General features: G+C 45.5%; 3 protein-coding genes and 1 long non-coding RNA gene across 4 annotated transcripts; all 4 read right to left on the reverse strand.

Annotated features, from left to right (window-relative positions):
• Positions 1-10: 10 nt before the first annotated feature.
• On the reverse strand, positions 11-2,125 carry LOC111665715 (uncharacterized). Its single transcript, XM_087177844.1, has 4 exons — positions 2,030-2,125; positions 1,904-1,947; positions 210-1,818; positions 11-85 (listed from the first exon to the last, which is right to left on the reverse strand). The coding sequence occupies exons 1-3, from the start codon at positions 2,050-2,052 to the stop codon at positions 266-268; spliced, it is 1,620 nt and encodes a 539-aa protein (XP_087033970.1). The 5' UTR covers positions 2,053-2,125; the 3' UTR covers positions 11-85; positions 210-265.
• A 6,662-nt stretch (positions 2,126-8,787) lies between these two features.
• LOC111665697 (uncharacterized) lies at positions 8,788-9,273 on the reverse strand. Its single transcript, XR_002761525.2, has 2 exons — positions 9,044-9,273; positions 8,788-8,862 (listed from the first exon to the last, which is right to left on the reverse strand). It is a non-coding gene; the product is annotated as an uncharacterized LOC111665697 (long non-coding RNA).
• A 3-nt stretch (positions 9,274-9,276) lies between these two features.
• Positions 9,277-18,111, reverse strand: LOC147818283 (uncharacterized; the record flags this gene model as incomplete). The annotated part of the gene is made up of 4 exons (XM_087177825.1): positions 17,991-18,111; positions 17,858-17,901; positions 16,890-17,772; positions 9,277-10,432 (listed from the first exon to the last, which is right to left on the reverse strand). Coding segments are annotated over exons 1-4 (2,106 nt in total), but the record flags the coding sequence as incomplete, so codon positions are not given.
• A 3,750-nt stretch (positions 18,112-21,861) lies between these two features.
• On the reverse strand, positions 21,862-24,242 carry LOC111665716 (uncharacterized). Its single transcript, XM_087177843.1, has 4 exons — positions 24,149-24,242; positions 24,016-24,059; positions 22,121-23,930; positions 21,862-21,921 (listed from the first exon to the last, which is right to left on the reverse strand). The coding sequence occupies exons 1-3, from the start codon at positions 24,169-24,171 to the stop codon at positions 22,177-22,179; spliced, it is 1,821 nt and encodes a 606-aa protein (XP_087033969.1). The 5' UTR covers positions 24,172-24,242; the 3' UTR covers positions 21,862-21,921; positions 22,121-22,176.
• Positions 24,243-25,426: the final 1,184 nt, after the last annotated feature.

Genomic DNA, 25,426 nt, shown 5'->3' on the forward strand with positions numbered 1-25,426 from the left:
AGGCAGGGAGTGAAGTTCCAAGTACTTTATTCAATTTCACAAAGTTGACACCAGGATAGATAGCTTCCAGGAAGAGGTCAGGAACCTGAGAAAAGAAACACTGTTAAGTGTGGAATTCATTACACTGACATGCAAGAAAATTGATTTTAAAAAACACTCCAGCTTGATGAAAGCAGTCAAGAAATCTTAAGGGGTAAAATCATACTTACAGAAAGCATATCCAAAGTCAAACATGGGAGTGACAAAGATACCAGGACCAGGGGTTTTAAATATAGCCCCAATACCTCAGAGAGCCATAAGATCTTGGCTGAATTTCAGAGTCAGTGGACTTCTCTATTGAGTCATAAACATCACGGTCCTGGGAAGAATGAGAGTCCAACATTCCAGCTTTGCGTTGGGTCATGCCAAAACTTGGCTGCTCTGGCGTGGCCTGGAGATGAAGCTGAGGCTTGGAAGGGTAGCTGGGCTGCTGGGGCCTGGGCTGGGGCTTGGAAGGGTAGCTGGGCTGCCCAGGCTGAGCAGGGTAGCTGGGCTGAGGCTTGCCCAGGTGGCTGGGCTGCTGGGGCCTTGGCTGGGGTTGGGGCTGAGAAGGGTAGTTGGGCTGCTGGGGCTTGGAAGGGTAGCTGGGCTGAGGCTTTCCCAGGTAGCTGGGCTGCTGGGGCCTCAGCTGGGGCTTGCCCGGGTAGCTGGGCTGCTGGGGCTTGCCCGGGTAGCTGGGCTTCGGCTGGGGCTTGGAAGGGTAGCTGGGCTGCTGAGGGTTAGAAGGGTAGCTGGGCTGCTGGGGCCTTGGTTGGGGCTTCCCTGGGTAGCTGGGCTGAGGCTTGCCTGGGTAGCTGGGCTGCTGGGGCCTCGGTTGGGGCTTTCCTGGGTAGCTGGGCTGCTGGGGCTTTCCCAGGTAGCTGGGCTGCTGGGGCTTTCCCGGGTAGCTGGGCTGCTGGGGCCTTGGTTGGGGCTTTCCCAGGTAGCTGGGCTGCTGGGGCTGAGAAGGGTAGCTGGGCTGAGGCTTGCCTGGGTAGCTGGGCTGCTGGGGCCTCAGTTGGGGCTTTCCCAGGTAGCTGGGCTGCTGGGGCTTGGGAGGGTAGCTGGGCTGCTGGGGCCTCGGTTGGGGCTGGGAAGGGTAGCTGGGCTGCTGGGGCTTTCCCGGGTAACTGGGCTGCTGGGGCCTCGGTTGGGGCTTTCCCAGGTAGCTGGGCTGCTGGGGCTTTCCCGGGTAGCTGGGCTGCTGGGGCCTCGGTTGGGGCTGGGGCTGAGCAGGGTAGCTGGGCTGGTGGGGCCTCGGCTGGGGTAGGGGCTGAGCAGGGTAGCTGGGAGGCTGGGGCCTCGGCTGGGGTTGGGGCTGAGCAGAATAGTTGGGTTTCTGCGGCCTAGTCTCAGATTGGTGACCTGAAGCCATCTCAATTCCATAACTTGAAGCGATACCCAAGTCAAATCTGTTTCCATTCTGTGGAGAAGCAACATCCCACATGCCAGCTTTGGTCTGGAGTACACCTTTTGCATTAAGTTGTGTTTTGAGATGTGGCTGCTGTGGGTTGTCTCTGGGTTTTGAACGCCTGTAACTAGACACACTTCCGTCTGGACTGTATCCATCTACTTGCCTACCATAAGAACCACTATAACCTCCAGCACCAGCAGGCTTCAGGTTCTCAAATGAACCCGTGTTGGGATAACTGGGTCCAGAGCTACCTATAAAACTTCCAGACTGTGCAGGGCTCTCATATTTTGGAGAGGCTGAACCAGGGTTGTGGCTGGCTGAAAAGCCTTCAGCCTGGGCAAAGTAAGGTTTAATGATACTGGACCCTCCACCTCTGTAGCTCAGTGCTAAAAAGAGAAAACATTTTAATGGTCAGTCATGTGAAGAAGTTACTACAACTGGAACTGCAGTTTGTGTAGAATGAACTCTTACCCTTTGCATGTGGCCCAAACGCTAATAGTGAGAGCAAGAACATCCTGGAAAATGGAGAGGATCATTACTGAACAAAAGAAACCCAAGCGATTAACAAAAGTGCCAAAAAACAAACAAAACACTTACCTCACACAAAATCCAGAGGCCATTTTCCAAACCTGAAGCCAAACAACATGCAACACTTGTGCTGCTTGCAGGATGCCAAAAAAACCCAGAAGCTTTAGTTTCAGCCTCATAACTGCTGCAACCACAGCAGTCTTCTTTATATGTTGGTACCTGAGTCCACCAGTCACATCTCACACTGATTAAATAATTGGAATCAGGTTTGAAGCATCAGTAGCGACCTCTCTGACAACCTGGGCAGGTGTTTGCACTTAAGCTTATTGGCTATGTTTCATTTAAGTACCACTCAGTAGTAACTGGACTAATCACAACAATGTAATGGATGTGTAAAACCAGAAGGAGGCAGTAATGCAACATAATGGATGCCAACTGCTGTAAAAACCCAAACAGAAGGAAGAAGAAGAATAACCTGTCAGTTTGTACACTTATTTCAAGGGTTGCTTCACCCACATGAAGAACTGACTGTCCCACTGATCTTTAGACATGTGGAGAGTTTTCGTGTTATCTTTTGAGGTCTGATATATCCACCTCTGAGATTTCTGCTGCTACCCACATATAACAGAGGTTACCTTTGATTTTATCTGTGGCACACAATAAATTAACAATTAGTTCTAAAACAAATGCTAACATATGTGTTGTTCATCATTAAATGAAGAAACATCTTCTTGTGAACATGAGCTTGCGCTCGAACTTTATTATATTACCTGCGTGCCTCTTTAACATCCTAACTCCTCTAGTTACTTCTTTATTGTGTGTTCCTGTTTACTAAACGCACCACACTCTCTAATACATAGCTCCCTCTGCTGGTCACCTATGTTATTACACCTGACTCACTGACTATCAGCACATCCCCCTTTCTTTGAGGCTATGAACAAGATAACACATTATAACTAAACACGTAATTCCTTATATCCATGAGTCATATCAACATCAAAACGTCAACGTCACAACATCTTACTTAGCTTGCCTCTGTTGAACATTTCAGAACACTTTCCTGTGTCACTAAGCTCTTTTATACAAATACACAAATTTCAAAGAACATAAATCATGTTTACACATAACATAACAATTCACTGATTTACAAATCAAGTCTAACTGGTCTTTTGATTTGACGCTTAGATCTCCTCAATGCAGGCAACTCTGCAGAGGCAGTACTTGTCTCTGTCTGCACATGCTCATCTGATTTCAGCTCAGGCACTGTGTCTGCATGTGACACAGCATCGATTCCATCTGCACCATCACACCGTGTCTCCTGAAAACTCTCTTTGGTTTTCAGAAGGTTGCAATGGTTCCTTCTGAGTATGTGTCCTTCCTCAGTTCTCACTTCATACTACCTCGGTCCTACTTCCTGAAAAACAGTAGCTTTTCTGTTCCAAGCATTCTGGTCTTGGATTCTCACCACATCATCCTTTGCAAGTGGTATGAGAACTTTAGTTGACTTGTCGTAACACTGCTTTTGCTTCCATTTCAGATTCTCCATTTTTGTCTGAATCTCTTTACTCTGCTTGACTTCTGTGTAGCAGGGCAGGGTTGTGCGTAGCTTGCGACCCATCAACAGTTCTGCTGGGGATAAACTGCAGTCAAGAGGAGCAGTCCTGTAGCTCAGCAGAGCTAAATAAGGATCTGACTTACTGTCTGTAGCCTTCTTCAGAAGCTGCTTGATGATGTGCACCCCTTTCTCAGCTTTACCATTTGCCTGTGCATGCTGAGGACTGGATGTGACATGGTGGAAACCATATTGTTTTGCAAACTGCAGCCATTCCCTGCAGTCGTAACAAGGACCATTGTCACTGACTACAGTCTCTGGTATTCCATGCCTAGCGAAGATTGACTTGATATGTGTGATGACATTGTTGGCAGTTGCATTTGTGAGCAGAGCAATTTCAGGGAAATTTGAATAGTCTATTACCAACACATAGTCTTTCCCATTGTAATGAAACAAATCTGTTCCTACTTTCTTCCAGGATGCAGTGGGAAGATCAGGAATCATCATGGGCTCCCTTGCCTGTTTGCTCTGATGTCTCTTGCATGTTTCACACTTTCCAATCATGTTTTCAATGTCCTTGTTGATACCCGGCCAGTACACAGTGGCCCTCATTTATCAAACGAACGTACGGCAGAAAACCGTGCGTACGACCGCTTCCACGCAAGCTTCGGCATTTATCAATTTGGACGTGAGCGGACGCTACGATCAGATCTCACGTCAGGTCTGAGCTTGTGTACGCAAATCTGGATTTGCGGTGCAGCACAGCAAAATCTGGCTGAGTCTGAAAATAATTATTAAACAAACCTCAGCTGTCATCAGCATAAACAGTCACATATTTAGAACAGATCAAAACGGATTCTTAAAACAAGATAAAAAAAAATTTGAATTTTAAAAAAGCCCACGTTTTTTACTGATACCACTTTTTTGTACATTAAAACAATATGAGAGGCTAAATAGCCTAACATGACATCTAATTATTGCACATTAAAATTTGAAATAATAATAAATACAAGCAGAAATGTTTGTTTGCAAATTAACTCATGGCAAAATTGTGTAATTGTTTTTTTGTTTTTTTTTTCCGATGGGTATGACACAACTGGAACAACAATTAAAAGCATCTGGTGAGATACTCATTGTTGCACTGTGGTTGGTCAGATGTTTACTCACTCCCCTATTTAAACAGATGCTTTGACATTTATCAAATCATAATGATGGCAGATTTACTCGTTTTGGAGGAACAATACACGCGTGTCAGACGTGAACGCGTTTTCAGAGACCGCAGGGATCTCCAGATTGCTGGGTTTCCAAATTTGGTTGGAGCAATTGATTGCACTCTTGTGCGTCTGAAGGCACCATCCATGAATGATTACGCATTCATCAATCGCAAAAACTACCACTCTATAAATGTACAGGTGATTTGTGATGCCAAGCTATCACTTTTAAACGTGGTGGGCAGGTGACCGGGGGACACACACGATTCTTTTATTTTTCAAAACAGCTGTGTTGGCACGCGGCTGCAGGAGGCGGCACTGCAGGGCCAAAGTCATCTCCACTGCCAAAAAACACATCCTTATTTTGCGTCACCTCGGATGTCAGGATGTCGATCTCCATCTCTGAAAAGTTTCGCTTTTTGCCAGTAACTCTTCTCTCCATGTTTGACCTTAGTGGGCGAGGCCTCCGAACCAGGAATATTTAAGGGCGTAACATGTTAATGACGATCGAATTCAGCCGCCGCATTTATCAAGACCCGATCATTCGTACGCTGGGATTGGTCCGATACGAATGTTTCATGAATCGCACGTGTATCCTATCGTACGACCAATTCTGCGCTCAGATCTGCGCCTGTTTTCACGCAAGATTGATAAATGAGGGCCAGTGTCTCTTGCTCTCCTTTTGCACTTTTCTATTCCAAGGTGTCCCTCATGTATCCTGTGTAGTATATCCAGTCTCAGGCTGTGTGGAATTATAATCCTGTTGTCTCTCAACAAAGCAACTGGTTTCCAACTTTCTCCTTCAGCTTGAAGCAATACAGCACCAAGCCCGTCCTTCGATGCATCTGTAGAAACCTTCAGTTTCTTGGTTGGGTCATAATATGCAAGCACAGGGGCAGTTGTCAGAGTGGTCTTTAGAGCATTCCATTCCTGCTCATTTCTCTGTGTCCACTTGAATTCTGTGGAATCATGGAGTAGCTCTCTTAGTGCTGACGTTCTCACTGACAGGTTGGGAATGAACTTTCCGATGAAGTTTATCATCCCCATCACTCTGAGCACACCTTTCTTGTCTGTGGGGCGTTGCATGCTAAGGATGGCTTTTGTCTTTCTTTCATCTGGCTCTACACCTCGAGCAGACAGTTTGTCCCCCAAGAATGTTACATCACGTACACCAAAATGACATTTGGAACAGTTTAGCTTTAGGCCATTTTCACGTAATCTTTGCAGCACCTTTGTTAGTCTTTTGTTATGTTCCTGTAAGGTGGAGCCCCAGATTACTACATCATCAACATAACAGCGGACCCCTTCTAAACCCTCTAACATGTTGTCCATGGCACGATGAAAAATTTCAGAGGCTGAGATTATGCCAAATGGCATTCGGAGAAATCTGTATCTTCCATAGGGTGTGTTGAAAGTGCAGTACCTTGAACTTTCATCATCCAGCTTAATTTGCCAGAATCCCTGCGCTGCATGTAGCTTTGAGAAGTATTTGGCTCCAGCCATCTCATTTACAATCTCCTCCCGCTTTGGAATCTGGTAGTGCTTGTGTTTGATGTTTTGGTTTAAATCACCAGTGTCCATTCATATCCTCAGTTCTTTGTTTTTGTTCTTCTTGTCCACACAGACCATTGAGTTCACCCACTCGGTTGGTTCTTCCACTTTTGTGATGACCTTTAACTGAGACATTCTGTCCAGTTCCTTTTTGAGGCGCTCCCGAAGTGGAGCTGGAACTCTCCGTGGTGCATGGATTACTGGTTTTGCATCCTCTTTTAGTTGGATTTTGTATATGTATGGTAGGCAACCCAATCCATTGAAAACATCTTGATAACGCTGCATTATGTTGTCAACTGTGCCTGTCTGTGTACTTACTGCTTTAGTTTCTTTGAGGTTATCCCACCTAGCAGCGACTCACGGCCCTCAGGAACAAAAGAAAACAGTACATTATAGTCTTTGTTCTTGTTCTTCTTTGAGTCTGCACTGACCTCTGCTTTTGATGTCCTTTCCGTTGTAGTCTTTCAGTGGTACTCTTTCCCTAATTATTTTGGGCTTTTCTTTCATGGCATTTTTTCTGTCATGCTGATCAGGTTTGCTTGTGCGCCTGTGTCAATCCTTAGTGCCACTAGAGCTCCATTTATTGGCAGTGATACAATCCATGTGTCTTCGTCTTCTGTGTGTCTGTCATTTCCTTTGTGTTACTGTGCTCATTTTCCATATGGTCACATGACACCATCCCCACAAAGAAAGTCTCACTCAGGTTAGTTTCCTCAACTAGCCGCACTGATTTGGGCTTGCCTTTGGACAGACATTGTTTAGCAAAATTATTTTTTCCATTACATTTTGAGCATCTTTTGCCATAAGCAGGGCACTGCCGGGGCTCATGTCTGCCACCACATCGTTTGCAGGAGTATGTCGTGTCATCTGTGTTTCTCTTTTGTGGCAAATTCTTATTCATCTTGTTTTTAACCACAGCTACTTTTGCATCATTTACTGTAATGACACTTTTTTGATCGAATGTCTTTACATGCTGCTGGGCTAGCTCATTTGCATGGCACAGTCTCTCTGCCTCATCAAGAGTTAGCTTAGCCTCTCTTAGCAGCCTATCCCTTGTCATATGAAAAGGCAACATCTCTGACTGGATAAATCAAAGAACTTCCTGTCCTACAGTAAAGAGTTGGGGGACTTGAGTCACATGACTTTACTCAAGTGAGACTTAAATCACAGGACTTGAGACTTGCTTGACTAACACTGATAAAACTTTGACTTTGAGACTCAAGTACAAACTGATTAGACTGTGGTGGCTGAAGATCAAAGTTCAAAGATAAAGGACAAAGTGACCTCACAAAACAGTTTTGGTCTTGTGAATACATCATTTCAGTAACACCTTAAAGGAACATTTTCAAATTTGGCACAAAAGTCCACTTGGACTAAAGGATGGACTAATAAGATTTTGGGGGTCAAAGGTCAAGGGTGTGGTGACCTGACAAAACAGTTTTGACATGTGTTGAGGGCTAAGCTCTTAGAACATGAAAAATCATCCATTAAACACATGACAGAAACTACAGACTTAGCCGTTATTTTATATTTTTCATCTAAGGAATGTTACACTGCACTAATTAATTTCAAACAATGGCAGTCGATTTCAGAATCAACTAAACTACCATAAAATTTAACTGAAGAAATTTGGTGTGGGGCGAGTGAATGTTTTACAAGCTGCCCATCTTTTGGTTCATTTGTTAAAATTCAAGCAGATCTTGACCTTCTATTGCAACTTCTTACTGACCTAATGTTATATTCTAGTTAGCTGCTATTTGCAAGACATCTAGGCTCCTTTTCATGATTTATACAGTGAATCAAGGGAGAAAACAAAAACAAAAACAAACCCTTGGCTCTGGCAATGTTGGTACTTAACTCCACTACCTCAGCCTTACATGTGCAGTGTATTAAGGCCTCAAATCTAAAGATAAATCATCCTCACTGACAAGCAGCTTCTCGCTGAACTGCAAGCAACCTTCAGCTGTGAATTTTAGCCCATGTTAGAGATTCACCATCTTGACTCTTGATGTACATCCTCTGCAAATTTCCTGAGCATGACCCCACAAATGCCATCTCTCCAGTTGGTTTTAGTCCCCATTCATGCAGTCTAGAAAGCATGAAACTGCAATCACTGGAGATTTATACATACACATGCAACCTTTCTTTGGAACAAAGAACCGAAGTTAAACTGAAGTCACAGCTGGCTCAAATTTGGAATCCTTCATATTTCCAATTTCAGACCAATTGTGTGTTGTCTAACAATGGGAGACAAAAGGTCAGACAGGACAGGATAAGTGCAGAAGAATCCCAGTTTAAGTTTTTAATGACTAGTCTTCATGTGCAAAGCACTGTGAGCCACCAAGATGTCATAATGCCAAGGTACAAAGAGTAAAATGAGGTAGAACCTCAGCATTCATGAAGATGTCTGTGATAAAGTGTAAAGCCCTGTCAAAGACATTGCAATAATGTTTTGTCCCATCATTATCCAGTACCACTCAACATATTTTGAAATGACAGCTGTAGGCAGGGAGTGCAGTTCTAAGTACTTTATTCAGTTTCACAAAGTTGACACCAGGATAGTTAGCTTCCAGGAAGAGGTCAGGAACCTGAGAAAAGAAAGTTAAGTGTGGAATTCATAACACTGACATGCAAGAAAATTGATTTTAAAGAGAAACTTTTGCAAAGATGCTCTTGCACATTTCTTATTTTCAAATAAAAAAAAAAACAAAAAAATCCAGCTTGAAAGCAGTCAAGAAATCTTAGAAACAGAGGTAAAAACATACTTACAGAAAGCATATCCAGAGTCAAACATGGGAGTGACAAAGATACCAGGACCAGGGGTTTTAAATATAGCCCCAATACCTCAGAGAGCCATAAGATCTTGGCTGAATTTCAGAGTCAGTGGACTTCTCCATCGAGTCATAAACATCACGGTCCTGGGAAGAATGAGAGTCCAACATTCCAGCTTTGCGTTGGGTCATGCCAAAACTTGGCTGCTCTGGCCTGGCCTGGCGATGAAGCTGGGGCTTAGAAGGGTAGCTGGGCTGCTGGGGCCTCAGCTGGGGCTTGGAAGGGTAGCTGGGCTGAGGCTTTCCCGGGTAGCTGGGCTGCTGGGGCTGAGAAGGGTAGCTGGGCTGCTGGGGCCGAGCAGGGTAGCTGGGCTGAGGCTTTCCCAGGTAGCTGGGCTGCTGGGACTGAGAGGGGTAGTTGGGCTGCTGGGGCTTGGAAGGGTAGCTGGGCTGCTGGGGCCGAGCAGGGTAGCTGGGCTGAGGCTTTCCTGGGTAGCTGGGCTGCTGGGGCTGAGAAGGGTAGTTGGGCTGCTGGGGCCGAGCAGGGTAGCTGGGCTGGGGCCTCGGCTGGGACTGAGAAGGGTAGTTGGGCTGCTGGGGCTTGGAAGGGTAGCTGGGCTGCTGGGGCCGAGCAGGGTAGCTGGGCTGAGGCTTTCCCGGGTAGCTGGGCTGCTGGGACTGAGAAGGGTAGTTGGGCTGAGCAGGGTAGCTGGGCTGCTGGGGCCTCAGCTGGGACTGGGGCTGAGCAGGGTAGCTGGGCTGCTGGGGCTTGGAAGGGTAGCTGGGCTGCTGGGGCTTTCCCAGGTAGCTGGGCTGCTGGGACCTCGGCTGGGGCTGAGAAGGGTAGCTGGGCTGCTGGGGCCTGGAAGGGTAGCTGGGCTGAGGCTTGCCCGGGTAGCTGGGCTGCTGGGGCCTCAGCTGGGGCTTGGAAGGGTAGCTGGGCTGCTGGGGCCGAGCAGGGTAGCTGGGCTGAGGCTTTCCCGGGTAGCTGGGCTGCTGGGACTGAGAAGGGTAGTTAGGCTGCTGGGGCTTGGAAGGGTAGCTGGGCTGCTGGGGCCGAGCAGGGTAGCTGGGCTGAGGCCTCGGCTGGGACTGAGAAGGGTAGTTGGGCTGCTGGGGCTTGGAAGGGTAGCTGGGCTGCTGGGGCCGAGCAGGGTAGCTGGGCTGAGGCTTTCCTGGGTAGCTGGGCTGCTGGGGCCTTGGCTGGGGCTGGGATGGGTAGCTGGGCTGCTGGGGCTTGGAAGGGTAGCTGGGCTGAGGCTTGCCCGGGTAGCTGGGCTGCTGGGGCCTCGGCTGGGGCTGGGAAGGGTAGCTGGGCTGAGGCTTGCCCGGGTAGCTGGGCTGCTGGGGACTCGGCTGGGGCTGGGAAGGGTAGCTGGGCTGGGGCCTCGGCTCGGGTCGGCTGGGGCTGGGGCTTGCCCGGGTAGCTGGGCTGCTGGGGCTGGGGCTGAGCAGGGTAGCTGGGCTTCTGCAGCCTGGTCTCAGATTGGTGACCTGAAGCCATCTCAATTCCATGACTTGAAGCGATACCCGAGTCAAATCTGTTTCCATCCTGTGGAGAAGCAACATCCCACATGCCAGCTTTGGTCTGGAGTACACCTTTTGCATTAAGTTGTGTTTTGAAATGTGGCTGCTGTGGGTTGTCTCTGGGTTTTGAACGCCTGTAACTAGACACACTTCCATCTGGACTGTATCCATCTACTTGCCGACCATAAGAACCACTATAACCTCCAGCACCAGCAGGCTTCAGGTTCTCAAATGAACCTGTGTTGGGATAACTGGGTCCAGAGCTACCTATAAAACCTCCAGGCTGTGCAGGGCTCTCATATTTTGGAGAGGCTGAACCAGGTTTGTGGCTGCCTGAAAAGCCTTCAGCCTGGGCAAAGTAAGGTTTAATGATACTGGACCCTCCACCGCTGTAGCTCAGTGCTAAAAAGAGAAAACATTTTAATGGTCAGTCATGTGAAGAAGTTACTACAACTGGAACTGCAGTTTGTTTAGAATGAACTCGTACCCTTTGCATGTGGCCCAAACGCTAATAGTGAGAGCAAGAACACCCTGGAAAATGGAGAGATCATGATTGAACAAAAGAAACCCAAGCGATTAACAAAAGTGCCAAAACACAAACAAAACACTTACCTCACACAAAATCCAGAGGCCATTTTCCAAACCTGAAGCCAAACAACCTGCAAGACTTGTGCTGCTTGTAGGATGCCAAAAAACCCAGACGCTTTTGTTTCAGCCTTGTAACTGCTGCAACCACAGCAGTCTTCTTTATATGTTGGTACCTGAGTCCACCAGTCACATCTCACACTGATTAAATAATTGGAATCAGGTTTGAAGCATCAGTAGCGACCTCTCTGACAACCTGGGCAGGTGTTTGTACTTAAGCTTATTGGCTACATTTCACTTACGTACCACTCAGTAGTTGGACTAATCACAACATTGTAATGGATTCGTAAAACCAGAAGGAGGCAGTAATGCAACATAATGGATGCCAACTGACGTAAAAACCCAAACAGAAGGAAAAAGAAGAACCTTTAATTTTTTAGGCCTGTTTCAAGAGTTGCTTCGCCCACATTACGAAGAACTGACTGTTCTTCTAGCCATGTGAAGAGTTTTGGTGTTATCTTTTGAGGTCTCAGATTTCTGCTGCTACCCACATATAACAGAGGTTACATTTGATTTTGTCTGTGGCACACAATAAATTAACAATTAGTTCTAAAACAAATGCTAGCATATTAAAAGGCAACGTCTCTGACTGGATAAATTGGTGGATAAGTTGGCGGACTTGAGTCCCATGACTTTACTCAAGTCAGACTTAAATCACAGGACTTGAGACTTGCTTGATTAACAATGATAAAATTTTGACTTGGTTTTCATAATTTGAGAGTTGACTTAGACTTCACTCAAAAGACAAGAATATTTGCATCTTTATGCCTCCGTGCCAGCGGCAGCCAAAGCTGGTGGCATATTATTTTCTAGTGATGGGTCATGCGCACAAGCATCGGCTCTGAGAGCCGGCTCTTTGTAGTGAATCAGAAGAGCCGGCTTGCATCGAGTGAGAGCCGACTCCCAGTTTTTTGCCCATTCGCTGCTTAGGTTTCACTTTCAGTGCTCAGTCCCAGCTCTGGTTACGACAGAGCTTTGTTATGATTGGCCAGCATGGCGACCAGCATGCTGCATTCACGTGAGAATTAAGGATGTGTAAACAGAGAGGGGGGCGGGGCAGACACACCACTTGACTCCGATGCAAGTGAAGAGAGAGACAGAGCGGTGAGGACTGAGGAGCGTGTGTGCGTCTTGCATTGTCGTGTAGTTTAACTATGAGTGACACTAGAAAGCGAAGCAGCATCTGGCTGCAGTTTAAATATATTGGGAACAACATGGCAGAGTGCCTTCACTGCAAAACGAAGGTCACTATAAGAGCAGGTTCCACCACAAACCTGCATAGACATATCAGAACTGTCCATCCTACAGTGCAGTTAGAGGAGAGAGGGCAAGCCAGCTCACCATCTCCTGATCCTGGTGTGTCTCATACCAAAACAACAGCTGCTGCAACGTCTACTGCCATCCCCATGCGTGCAAGTATAACCCCTCCTACTGCAACTCAAAGCAAAATAAGTCAGTTTTTACCTAAACTGATGACCCCAGCCAAACAAAAAGGTTTAATTGAAATAAACAAATGTAAGAGTGGTTTTGTCACAGAATAAATGCACAAAATTAGGCAATTATAAGGTCTCTCATAAAAACACTGAAAACAAAAGGGTTTTCAACACATAACCATGATTTTTTTGCAAAGTTAAGGTAAAATATAGGCTACAAAAGATCCTAACTAAAGAGCCGTTCGGGAGTCGAAAGAGCCGGCTCTTCTTTGGGAGCTGAGTCAAAAGAGCCGGCTCTCGGAAAAGAGCCGAACTTCCCATCACTATTATTTTCAGGTTGTCCGTCCATCTCGTTATCATGGACATGATATCTCAGAAACGTCTTGACAGAACTTCCTAAAATTTGGCACAAACATTCACTAGTAAGACATTTAGTCGTAAAAATGTTCATCAAGACTCAAGTACAAACTGATTAGACTGTGTCGGCTGAAGATCAAAGTTCAAAGGTCAAGGACAAAGTGACCTCACAAAATGCGGTTAAGGTCTTGTGAATATATTATTTCAATAATGCCTTAACGGAACATTTTCAAATTTGGCACAAAAGTCCACTCAGACTCAAGGATGGACTAATAAGATTTTGGGGGTCAAAGGTCAAGGGTGTGGTGACCTCACAAAACAGTTTTGACATGTGTTGAGGACTAGGCTCTTAGAACATGAAAAATCATCCATTAAACACATGACAGAAACTACTGAATCTTAGCCGTAATTTTATATTTTTCATCTAAAAAAGGAATGTTACACTGCACAAATACAACAACAATGGCAAACAAAATTCGAACTAATCTACCATAAAACTCAACTGAAGAAATTTGGTGTGGGGTGAGCAAGTGTTTTACAAGCTGCATGTCTTTTGGTTCATTTTTGTTCAAATTCAAGCAGATCTTTACCCTCTTTCGCAGCTTCTTACTGACCTAGTGTCGTATTCTAATAAGCTACTATTTGCAAGATGTCTAGGCTCCTTTTCATGTTTTTTACAGTGAACCAAGGAAAAATACAACCCTTGGATCTGGCAAACCACAAATGCCATCTCTCCAGTTGGTTTTAGTCCGCAGTCACTGGAGATGTATACAGGCACATGCCATCTTTGTTCTTTGGAACAAAGAACTGAAGTGAACCAACTTAAGGTTGTTTTACAAACTAAAGTCACAGATGGCTCAAATTTGGAATCCTTCATATTTCCAGTGTCAGACCAATTGTGTGTTGTCTAATGAACAATGGGAGACAAAAGGTCAAGTTAAGTGCAGAGGAATCCCAGTTTAACCTTCCTCTAGTGTTAGGGTTGGAATCGACCTGTTTTTAGTTTTTTTTTAATATATTTTTTGGGGCTTTTGTGCCTTTATTGGACAGGATAGTAGAGAGAGACAGGAAGTGGGGAGGCAGAGAGAGGGGGAATGACATGCAAAGGCCGTCCGATGTGGGACTCGAACCGGGGCCAACTGCAGCGAGGACTGTACCTTCTACGCATGGGGCGCCTTCTTAGATCATTACGCCACATGACGCCCTCTGTTTTTAGGTTTTAAATGCAAAAAAGTACTTTATAAATTTGTTTATTGCATCAAGACTTTTTGACTTTGTCAGGAACTTCTATTTAAACAAAATACAATCAAAAAAATCAATTTTACTAAATTATAAAATGCTCTGGTGAAAGTTATGACTTTTGTGCTGTTAGGGTCCGTTTCGACCTAGTTATAATATAAGATTATAAAACAATAAGTGCCAAAACTGAAATCATAAACACACTATCAGCCAACAGCCCACAGCCAGCTCTTCCTCCAACCACTTGAGCTTCAGTTAGGGGCTTCTCTCTTCGCCTGTTTGACAAAATAAACAAAGACGGACATGTCCAGGCATGTAAGGCCATTTCAGTTTACAGTTGGTGACTTGCAGAGAACACATCTCCAGTTTACAGCATGCAACAATGAGAAGAAGATTTAATGTAAGCCAAGCTCTGGATCATATCTTTGCTGACAATGAGGCAGAGGACACACAGCAGCATAGCGATACAGATGAGCAGGTTTCTGAGGAGGAAGATGATGTGGAGTATCAACCGGAAGACACAGACACATCTGATCAGTCTGATGAGCAGGTCACCGGTGCTGAAGCTGCTCCCGCTCCTGCTGAAACATTCAAATCCAAAAGTGGCAACATCTGTTGGAGGTCAGTACCTCCTGACATACATGGCAGGGCAGCTGCTGCAAATATCATCAAAATGACCCCTGGGATCACAAGGTTTGCTGTGACGAGAGTAAGTGACATCAAGACATGTTTTGATCTGTTTATGCCATTGTCACCAAAAAGTCATCATTGCTATTACAAACGTTGAAGGAAAAAAAGTCCACGGCAACATGTGGAATGACATTGATGAGGAATACCTGGATGCCTACATTGGTGTTCTTCTCCTTGCTGGAGTGTACAGATCCAGCAATGAGGCCACTGATAGTCTCTTGGACACGTCGACAGGCAGGAATATTTTTCAGGCAACAATGTCACTTCAGACCTTTCGAATGATATCAAGAGTCCTCAGATTTGACAAGAGACACCAGAGCAAAATCTGACAAGCTTGCTCCCATCAAGGATGTCTGGGAGAGATGGGTGCAGCTCCTTCCACTGATGTTCAACCCAGGGCCAGAGGTGACAGTAGATGAACATTTTCTCCCTTTCCGTGGAAAATGCCCCTTCCGGCAATACATGCCCAGTAAGCCAGGCAAATATGGCATAAAAATCTGGGCAGCCTGTGATGGAGAAACCAGTTATGCATGCCAAAAAAAAAAAAATAAATAAATAAAAAAAAAAAAAAAAAAAAAAAAAAAAAAAAAAAAAAACTCTGCAAAGAACACACTAGTGTCACTTTTTGCCAACCATGCATCTAAAAATACACATGCATGTTCTTGCAGTTTTTAAAATGGAACTAGTACTTGATTTCTGTTAGTTTGATTGGTCATTGTTTGACCTTGCAAATCTACATTTACTAGTTCTGCTTTTCATTTTGTATTCAAGTTCTATTTGGAGAAAAAAGTTTTGCCTCTTGAAGTAAATATATATGGGTCGAAATTGACCCATAACACCATAGATGTTACTATAGTTTAAAAAAAAAAAAGTGAAAATTTGATATGTGTTCTAATACCCCTCAGTAATAGTCAGGTAATGTATTTATATATAAAAAACAAGGGGTATGCTGTCAAAATGCAGGCCCAGGGGGCAACAACAAAATTATTAAAACCAATCTTTTCGTGGATAAGGAAGCCTTACAAAAGTAAACAAATTGGATGATAAATTGTTTAGGGTATTTGATCGCTGATTTAAGACATGTCAAAACTGACCTGTTAACATAAGATAGTAACAGAAAGCTAACACAAGAGGAAGGTTAAGTTTGATGACTAGCCTTCATGTGCAAAGCACTGAGCCACCAACATGTCATAATGCCATTGTACAAAGAGTAAAATGAGGTAAACCTCAGCATTCAAGAAGACATGAGATAAAGTGTAAAGCCCATTCAAAGACATTGCAATAATGTTTTGTCCCATCATTATCCAGCACCACTCAACATATTTTGAAATGACAACCGTAGGCAGGGAGTGCAGTTCTAAGTACTTTATTCAATTTCACAAAGTTGATGCCAGGATAGCTTCCAGGAAGAAGTCAGGAACCTGAGAAAAGAAACACTGTTAAGTGTGGAATTCATTACACTGACATGCAAGAAAATTGATTTTAAAGAGAAACTTGCAAAGATGCTCTTGCACATTTCTTATTTTCAAATAAGGAAAGAAAAAAAGAACAAACAAACACTCCAGCTTGATGAAAGCAGTCAAGAAATCTTAGAAACAGAGGTAAAAACATACTTACAGAAAGCCTATCCAAAGTCAAACATGGGATTGACGAAGATACCAGGACCAGGGGTTTTAAATATAGCCCCAATACCTCAGAGAGCCATAAGATCTTGGCTGAATTTCAGAGTTGGTGGACTTCTCTATCGAGTCATAAGCATCACCGCCCTGGGAAGGACGAGAGTCCCACATTCCAGCTTTGCTTTGGGTCATGTCAAAGCTTGGCTGATCTGGCCTGGACTGGAGATGAAGCTGAGGATGAGGCCTCAGCTTGCTCAGGTAGCTGGGCTGCTGGGGTTTGCCCAGGTAGCTTGGCTGCTGGGGCCTCAGAGGGGGTTTGCCCAGGTAGCTGGGCTGCTCAGGCTGGGGTTGAGCAGGGTAGCTTGGCTGGGGCTGGCCCGGGTAGCTGGGCCGCTGGGGCCTCGGTTGGGGTTGGGGCTGAGCAGGGTAGCTGGGCCGCTGGGGCCTCGGTTGGGGTTGGGGCTGAGCAGGGTAGCTGGGATGCTGGGGCCTCGGTTGGGGTTGGGGCTGAGCAGGGTAGCTGGGCCGCTGGGGCCTCGGTTGGGGTTGAACAGGGTAGCTGGGCCGCTGGGGCCTCGGTTGGGGTTTGCCCGGGTAGCTGGGCTGCTGGGACCTCGGCTGGAGCTGAGGCTTGCCCGGATAGCTGGGCTGGGGCTGGGGCTTGCCAGGGTAGCTGGGCTGGGGCCTCGGCTGGGGCTTGCCAGGGTAGCTGGGCTGGGGCCTCGGCTGGGGCTTGCCAGGGTAGCTGGGCTGCGGCTGGGCCTGATCCAGGTAGCTGGGTTTCTGCGGCCTGGTCTCAGACTGGTGATCTGAAGCCATCTCAATTCCATAACTTGAAGCGATACCTGAGCCAAATCCTATTCCATTCTGTGAAGCAGCAATATCCCACATGCCAGCTTTGGTCTGGAGTACACTTGGCTGCTGTGGGTTGTCTCTGGGTTTTGCACGCCTGTAACTAGACACACTTCCATCTGGACTGTATCCATCTACTTCCCTACCATAAGAACCACTATAACCTTTAGTACCAGCAGGCTTCAGGTTCTCAAATGAACCTGTGTTGGGATAACTGGGTCCAGAGCTACCTAAAAAACCTCCAGGCTGTGCAGGGCTCTCATATTTTGGAGAGGCTGAATCAGGTTTGTGGCTGCCTGAAAAGCCTTCAGCCTGGTCAAAGTAAGGTTTAATGATACCAGCCCCTCTGCTTCTGTAGCTCAGTGCTAAAAAGAGAAAACATTTTAATGATCAGTCATGTGAAGAAGTTACTACAACTGGAACTGCAGTTTGTGTAGAATGAACTCTTACCCTTTGCATGTGGCCCAAATGCTAATAGTGAGAGCAAGAACACCCTGGAAGATGAAGAGGATCATTACTGAACAAAAGAAACCCAAGCGATTAACAAAAGAGCCAAAAAACAAACAACACTTAAAATACTTACCTCACACAATATCCAGAGGCCATTTTCCAAACCTGAAGTCAAACAACATGCAACACTTGTGCTGTTTGCAGATGCCGAAAAACCCAGAAACTTTTGTTTCAGCCTTGTAACTGCTACAACCACAGCAGTCTTCTTTATATGTTGGTACCTGAGTCCACCAGTCACATCTCACACTGATTAAATAATTGGAATCAGGTTTGAAGCATCAGTACAGACCTCTCTGACAACATGTGCAGGTGTTTGCACTTAAGCTAATTGGCTACATTTCATTTAAGTACCACTAGTAACTGGACTAATCACAACAATGTAATGGATGTGTAAAACCAGAAGGAGGCAGTAATGCAACATAATAAATGCCAACTGCCATAAAACCCAAACAGAAGGAAGAAGAACAACCTGTCAGTTTGTAGACCTGTTTCAAGGGTTGCTTCACCCACATTACGAAGAACTGACACTCCCACTGATCTCTAGCCATGTGGAGAGTTTCGGTGTTATCTTTTGAGGTCTGAGATATCCACCTCTCAGATTTCTGCTGCTACTCACATATAACAGAGGTTACATTTGATTTTGTCTGTGACACACAATAAATTAACAATTAGTTCTAAAACAAATGCTAGCATATTAAAAGGCAACATCTCTGACTGGATAAATTGGGGGATAAGTTGGGGGACTTGAGTCCCATGACTTTACTCAAGTCAGACTTAAATCACAGGACTTGAGACTTGTTTGACTAACACCGATAAAACTTTGACTTGGTTTTCATAATATGAGAGTTGACTTAGACCTCACTCAAAAGACAAGAATATTTGCATCTTTATGCCTCCGTGCCGGTGGCAGCCAGAGCGGGAGGCATATTGTTTTCAGGTTGTCCATCCGTCCCGTTATCATGGACACGATATCTCAGAAACGTCTTGACAGAACTTCCTTAAATTTGACACAAACATTCACTAGTAAGAAATTTAGTCGTAAAAATTTTCATCAAGACTCAAGTACAAACTGATTAGACTGTGTCGGCTGAAGATCAAAGTTCAAAGGTCAAGGACAAAGTGACCTCACAAAATGCGGTTAAGGTCTTGTGAATATATTATTTCAATAATGCCTTAACGGAACATTTTCAAATTTGGCACAAAAGTCTACTTGGACTCAAGGATGGACTAATAAGATTTTGGGGGTCAAAGGTCAAGGGTGTGGTGACCTCACAAAACAGTTTTGACATGTGTTGAGGGCTAGGGTCTTAGAACATGAAAAATCATCCATTAAACACGACAGAAACTACTGAATGTTAGCCATTAATTTATATTTTTTATCTAAAAAAGGAATCTTACACTGCACAAATTAATTTCAAACAATGGCAGCCGATTTCAGTATTAACTAATTCAAACTAATCTACCATAAAACTCAACTGAAGAAATTTGTTGTGGGGTGACCGAGTGTTTTACAAGCTGCATGTCTTTTGGTTCATTTTTGTTCAAATTCAAGCAGATCTTTACCCTCTTTCGCAGCTTCTTACTGATCTACTGTTATATTATTATAAGCTGCTATTTGCAAGACGTCTAGGCTCCTTTTCATGTTTTTTACAGTGAACCAAGGAAAAATAAAACCCTTGGATCTGGCAATGTTGGTACTTAACTCCACCACCTCAGCCTTACATGTGCAGTGTCTTAAGGCCTTAAATCTAAAGATAAAGCATCTTCACTGACAAGCAGCTGCTCGCTGAACTGCCAGCAGCCTTCAGCTGTGAATTTCAGCCCATGTTAGATATTCAACATTTTGATTCTTGATGTACATTCTCTGCAATTTTCCTAAGCATGACCCCACACACCATAAAGGCCACTTCTCCAGTTGGTTTTGTCCCCATTCATGCAGCCTACAAAGCATGAAACTGCAATCTCTAGAGATGTATACAGGTGCATCTCAATAAATTAGAATATGATTGAAAAGTTGATTTATTTCAGTAATTCAATTGAAAAAGTGAAACTCATATTATATAGATTCATGACACAGAGTGAAAAATTTCAAGCCTTTATTTCTTTTATTTTCGATGATTATGGCTTACAGCTAATGAAAAACCCAAAATTCAGTATCTCAGAAAATTAGAATATTACATAAGACCAATAAAAAAATGGATATCTAATACAGAAATGTTGGCCTACTGAAAAGTATGTTCATGTATATGCACTCAATACTTGGTCCGGGCTCCTTTTGCATGAATTACTGCATCAGTGGGGCGTGGCATGGAGGTGATCAGGCTGTGGCACTGCTGAGGTGTTATGGAAGCCCAGGTTTCTTTGATAGCGGCCTTCAGCTCATCTGCATTGTTGGGTCTGGTGTCTCTCATCTTCCTCTTGACAATACCCCACAGATTCTGTATGGGGTTCAGGTCAGGCAAGTTTGCTGGCCAATCAAGCACAGTGATACCATGGTCATTAAACAGGTATTGGTACTTTTGGCAGTGTGGGCAGGTACCAAGTCTTGCTGGAAAATGAAATCAGCATCTCCATAAAGCTAGTCAGCAGAAGGTAAAATGAAGTGCTCTAAAAATTTCCTGGTAGACGGCTGCGCTGACTTTGGACTTGATAAAACACAGTGGACCAACACAAGCAGATGACATGGCTCCCCAAATCATCACTGACTGTGGAAACTTCACACTGTACTTCAAGCAACTTGGATTCTGTTCCTCTCCACTGTTCCTCCAGGCTCTGGGACCTTGATTTCCAAATGAAATGCAAAATTTACCTTCATTTGAAAAGAGGACTTTGGACCATTGAGCAACAGTCCAGTCCTTTTTCTCCTTAGCCCAGGTAAGATGCTTCTGACGTTGTCTCTGGTTCAGGAGTGGCTTGACACGAGGAATGCGACAGTTGTAGCCCATGTCCTGGATACGTCTGTGCATGGTGGCTCTTGATGCACTGACTCCAGCCTCAGTCCACTCCATGTGAATCTCCCCCAAATTCTTGAATTGCCTTTGCGTCACAATCCTCAAGGCTGCGGTTATCCCCGTTACTTGTGCACCTTTTTTGTACCACACTTTTTCATTCCACTCAACCTTCTATGAATATGCTTGGATACAGCACTGAACAGCCAGCTTCTTTAGCAGTGACCTTTTGTGGCTTACCCTCCTTGTGGAGGGTGTCAATGACTATCTCCTGGACAAATGTCAAGTCAGCAGTCTTCTCCATAATTGTGTAGCCTACTGAACCAGGCAGAGACCATTTAAAGGTTCAGGACACCTTTGCAGGTGTTTTGAGTTAATTAGCTGATTAACTTGACACCATGAGTCTACACTATTGAACTTTCACAATATTCTAATTTTCTGAGATACTAAATTTTGGGTTCTCATTAGTGGTAAGCCATAATCAAATTTAAAAAAAAAAAAAAAAAATTCACTGTAATGAATCTAGATAAGATACAAGTTTCACTTTTTGAATTAAATTACTGAAATAAAAGTTTTCCATGATGTTCTAATTTATTGAGATGCACCTGTTTATACAGGTCACCTTTGTTACAAAAGAACCAACTTAAGGTTGCATTACAAACGCAAGTCACATATGGCTCAAATTTGGAATCCTTCATATTTCCAGTGTTAGACTACTTGTGTGTTGTCTAATTAACAATGGGAGACAAAAGGTCAGACAGGACAGGTTAAGTGCAGAAGAATCCCAGTTTACATTTTTGATGACTAGTCTTCATGTGCAAAGCACTGAGCCACTAACATGTCATGCCAAGGTACAAAGAGTAAAATGAGGTAGAACCTCAGCATTCAAGAAGATGTCTGTGATAAAGCCCATTCAAAGACATTGCAATAATGTTTTGTCCCATCATTATCCAGCACCACTCAACATATTTTGAAATGACAGCTGTAGGCAGGGAGTGCAGTTCTAAGTACTTTATTCAATTTCACAAAGTTGATGCCAGGATAGCTTCCAGGAACCTGAGAAAAGAAACACTGTTAAGTGTGGAATTCATTACACTGACATGCAAGAAAATTGATTTTAAAGAGAAACTTGCAAAGATGCTCTTATTTATTTAAAAAAAAAAAAAAAAAAAAAAAAAAAAAAAAAAAAAAAAAAAACTCCAGCTTGATGAAAGCAGTCAAGAAATCTTAGAAACAGAGGTAAAAACATACTTACAGAAAGCATATCCAAAGTCAAACATGGGAGTGACGAAGATACCAGGACCAGGGGTTTTAAATATAGCCCCAATACCTCGGAGAGCCATAAGATCTTGGCTGAATTCCAGAGTTGGTGGACTTCTCTATCGAGTCATAAGCATCACCGTCCTGGGAAGGACGAGAGTCCCACATTCCAGCTTTGCTTTGGGTCATGCCAAAACTTGGCTGATCTGGCCTGGACTGGAGATGAAGCTGAGGTTGAGGCTTGCTCGGGTAGCTGGGCTGCTGGGGCCGGGGTTGAGCAGGGTAGCTCGGCTGAGGCTTGCCCGGGTAGCTGGGCTGCTGGGGCTTGCGTGGGTAGCTGGACTGCTGGGGCCACGGCTGGCCCGGGTAGCTGGGCTGCTGGGGCCTCGGCTGAGGCTTGCCCGGGTAGCTGGGTTGAGCAGGGTAGCTCAGCTGAGGCTTGCCCGGGTAGCTGGGCTGCTGGGGCCTCGGCTGGGGCTTGCCCGGGTAGCTGGGCTGCTGGGGCCTCGGCTGGGGCTTGCCCGGGTAGCTGGGCTGTTGGGGCTGGGGTTGAGCAGGGTAGCTTGGCTGAGGCTTGCCCGGGTAGCTGGGCTGCTGGGGCCTCAGCTGGGGCTTGCCCAGGTAGCTGGGCTGCTGGGGCTTGCCCGGGTAGCTGGGCTGCTGGGGCTGGCCCGGGTAGCTGGGCTGTTGGGACCTCGGCTGGGGCTGAGCAGGGTAGCTGGGTTTCTGAGGCCGTGCAGGGTAGCTGGGCTGCTGAGGCCTCGGTTGGGGTAGAGCAGGGTAGCTGGGCTGCTGAGGCCTCGGTTGGGGTACGCCAGGGTAGCTGGGATGCTGAGGCCCCTGCTGGGGCTTGCCCGGATAGCTGGGCCGCTGGGGCCTCGGCTGGGGCTGGGGCTTGCCCGGGTAGCTGGGCTGCTGGGGCCTCGGCTGGGGCTGGGGCTTGCCCAGGTAGCTGGGCTGCTGGGGCCTCGGCTGGGGCTTGCCCGGGTAGCTCGGCTGAGGCTTGCCCAGGTAGCTGGGTTGCTGGGGCCGGGGTTGAGCGGGGTAGCTCGGCTGAGGCTTGCCCGGGTAGCTGGGCAGCTGGGACCTCGGCTGGACTTGGGGCTGAGCAGTGTAGCTGGGTTTCTGGGGCCGAGCAGGGTAACTGGGCTGCTGGGGCCTCGGCTGGGGCTTGCCCGGGTAGCTGGGCTGCTGGGGCTGGGGCTTGCCCGGGTAGCCCAGGTAGCTGGGCTGCTGGGGCCTCGGCTGGGGCTTGCCCGGGTAGCTGGGCTGCTGGGGCCTCGGCTGGGGCTTGCCCGGGTAGCTGGGCTGCTGGGGCCGGGGCTGAGCAGGGTAGCTGGGCTTCTGCGGCCTGGTCTCAGATTGGTGACCTGAAGCCATCTCAATTCCATGACTTGAAGCGATACCCGAGTCAAATCTGTTTCCATCCTGTGGAGAAGCAACATCCCACATGCCAGCCTTGGTCTGGAGTACACCTTTTGCATTAAGTTGTGTTTTGAAATGCGGCTGCTGTGGGTTGTCTCTGGGTTTTGAACGCCTGTAACTAGACACACTTCCATCTGGACTGTATCCATCTACTTGCCTACCATAAGAACCACTATAACCTCCAGCACCAGCAGGCTTCAGGTTCTCAAATGAACCCGTGTTGGGATAACTGGGTACAGAGCTACCTATAAAACCTCCAGGCTGTGCAGGGCTCTCATATTTTGGAGAGGCTGAACCAGGTTTGTGGCTGCCTGAAAAGCCTTCAGCCTGGGCAAAGTAAGGTTTAATGATACTGGACCCTCCACCTCTGTAGCTCAGTGCTAAAAAGAGAAAACATTTTAATGGTCAGTCATGTGAAGAAGTTACTACAACTGGAACTGCAGTTTGTGTAGAATGAACTCTTACCCTTTGCATGTGGCCCAAATGCTAATAGTGAGAGCAAGAACACCCTGGAAAATGGAGAGGATCATTACTGAGCAAAAGAAACCCAAGCGATTAACAAAAGAGCCAAAAAACAAACAACACTTAAAATACTTACCTCACACAATATCCAGAGGCCATTTTCCAAACCTGAAGCCAAACAACATGCAACACTTGTGCTGCTTGCAGGATGCCAAAGGACCCAGACGCTTTTGTTTCAGCCTTGTAACTACTACAACCACAGCAGTCTTCTTTATATGTTGGTACCTGAGTCCACCAGTCACATCTCACACTAATTAAATAATTGGAATCAGGTTTGAAGCATCAGTAGCGACCTCTCTGACAACCTGGGCAGGTGTTTGCACTTAAGCTTATTGGTTATGTTTCATTTAAGTACCACTCAGTATTAACTGGACTAATCACAACGATGTAATGGATGCGTAAAACCAGAAGGAGGCAGTAATGCAACATAATGGATGCCAACTGCTGTAAAAACCCAAACAGAAGGAAGAAGAAGAATACCCTGTCAGTTTGTAGACCTATTTCAAGGGTTGCTTCACCCACATTACGAAGAACTGACTGTCCCACTGTTTTCTAGCCATGTGAAGAGTTCTGGTGTTATCTTTTGAGGTCTGATATATCCACCTCTCAGATTTGTCCTGCTACCCACATATAACAGAGGTTACATTTGATTTTGTCTGTGGCACACAATAAATTAACAATTAGTTCTAAAACAAATGCTAACATATTAAAAGGCAACATCTCTGACTGGACAAATCACAGAACTTGCTGTCCTACAGTATATGGAACAGTTGTTCCAGAGTTGGGGGACTTGAGTCCCATGACTTTACTCAAGTCAGACTTAAATCACAGGACTTGAGACTTGATTGATTAACAATGATAAAACTTTGACTTGGTATTCATAATTTGAGAGTTGACTTAGACTTCACTCAGAAGACTAGGATATTTCAATTCTTACGCCTCTGCTCCAGCGGCAGCCAAAGCTGGTGGCATATTGTTTTCAGGCTGTCCGTCCATCTCGTTATTGTGGACATGATACCCCAAAACGCCTTGACAGAACTTCCTAAAATTTGGCACAATTGAGCACTATGCTCGTAGAACATTAAAAATTTGGTGTGGGATGAGCGAGTGTTTTACAAGCTGCATGTCTTCTGGTTCATTTTTGTAAAAATTCAAGCAGATCTTGACCCTCTTTCACAGCTTCTTACTGATCTAGTGTTATATTCTAATAAGCTGCTGTTTGCAAGACATCTAGGCTCGCTGAACTGCAAGCAGCCTTCAGCTGTGAATTTCAGCCCATGTTAAGAGATTCCTCATCTTGACTCTTGATGCACATCCTCTACAATTTTCCTGAGCATGACCCCACACACCACAA

This window comes from Seriola lalandi, unplaced genomic scaffold (assembly GCF_002814215.2).
Source record: "Seriola lalandi dorsalis isolate HSWRI2012SDOR001 ecotype SW California unplaced genomic scaffold, Sedor1 jcf7180002054657, whole genome shotgun sequence".
NCBI classification, from domain to species: Eukaryota; Metazoa; Chordata; class Actinopteri; order Carangiformes; family Carangidae; genus Seriola; species Seriola lalandi.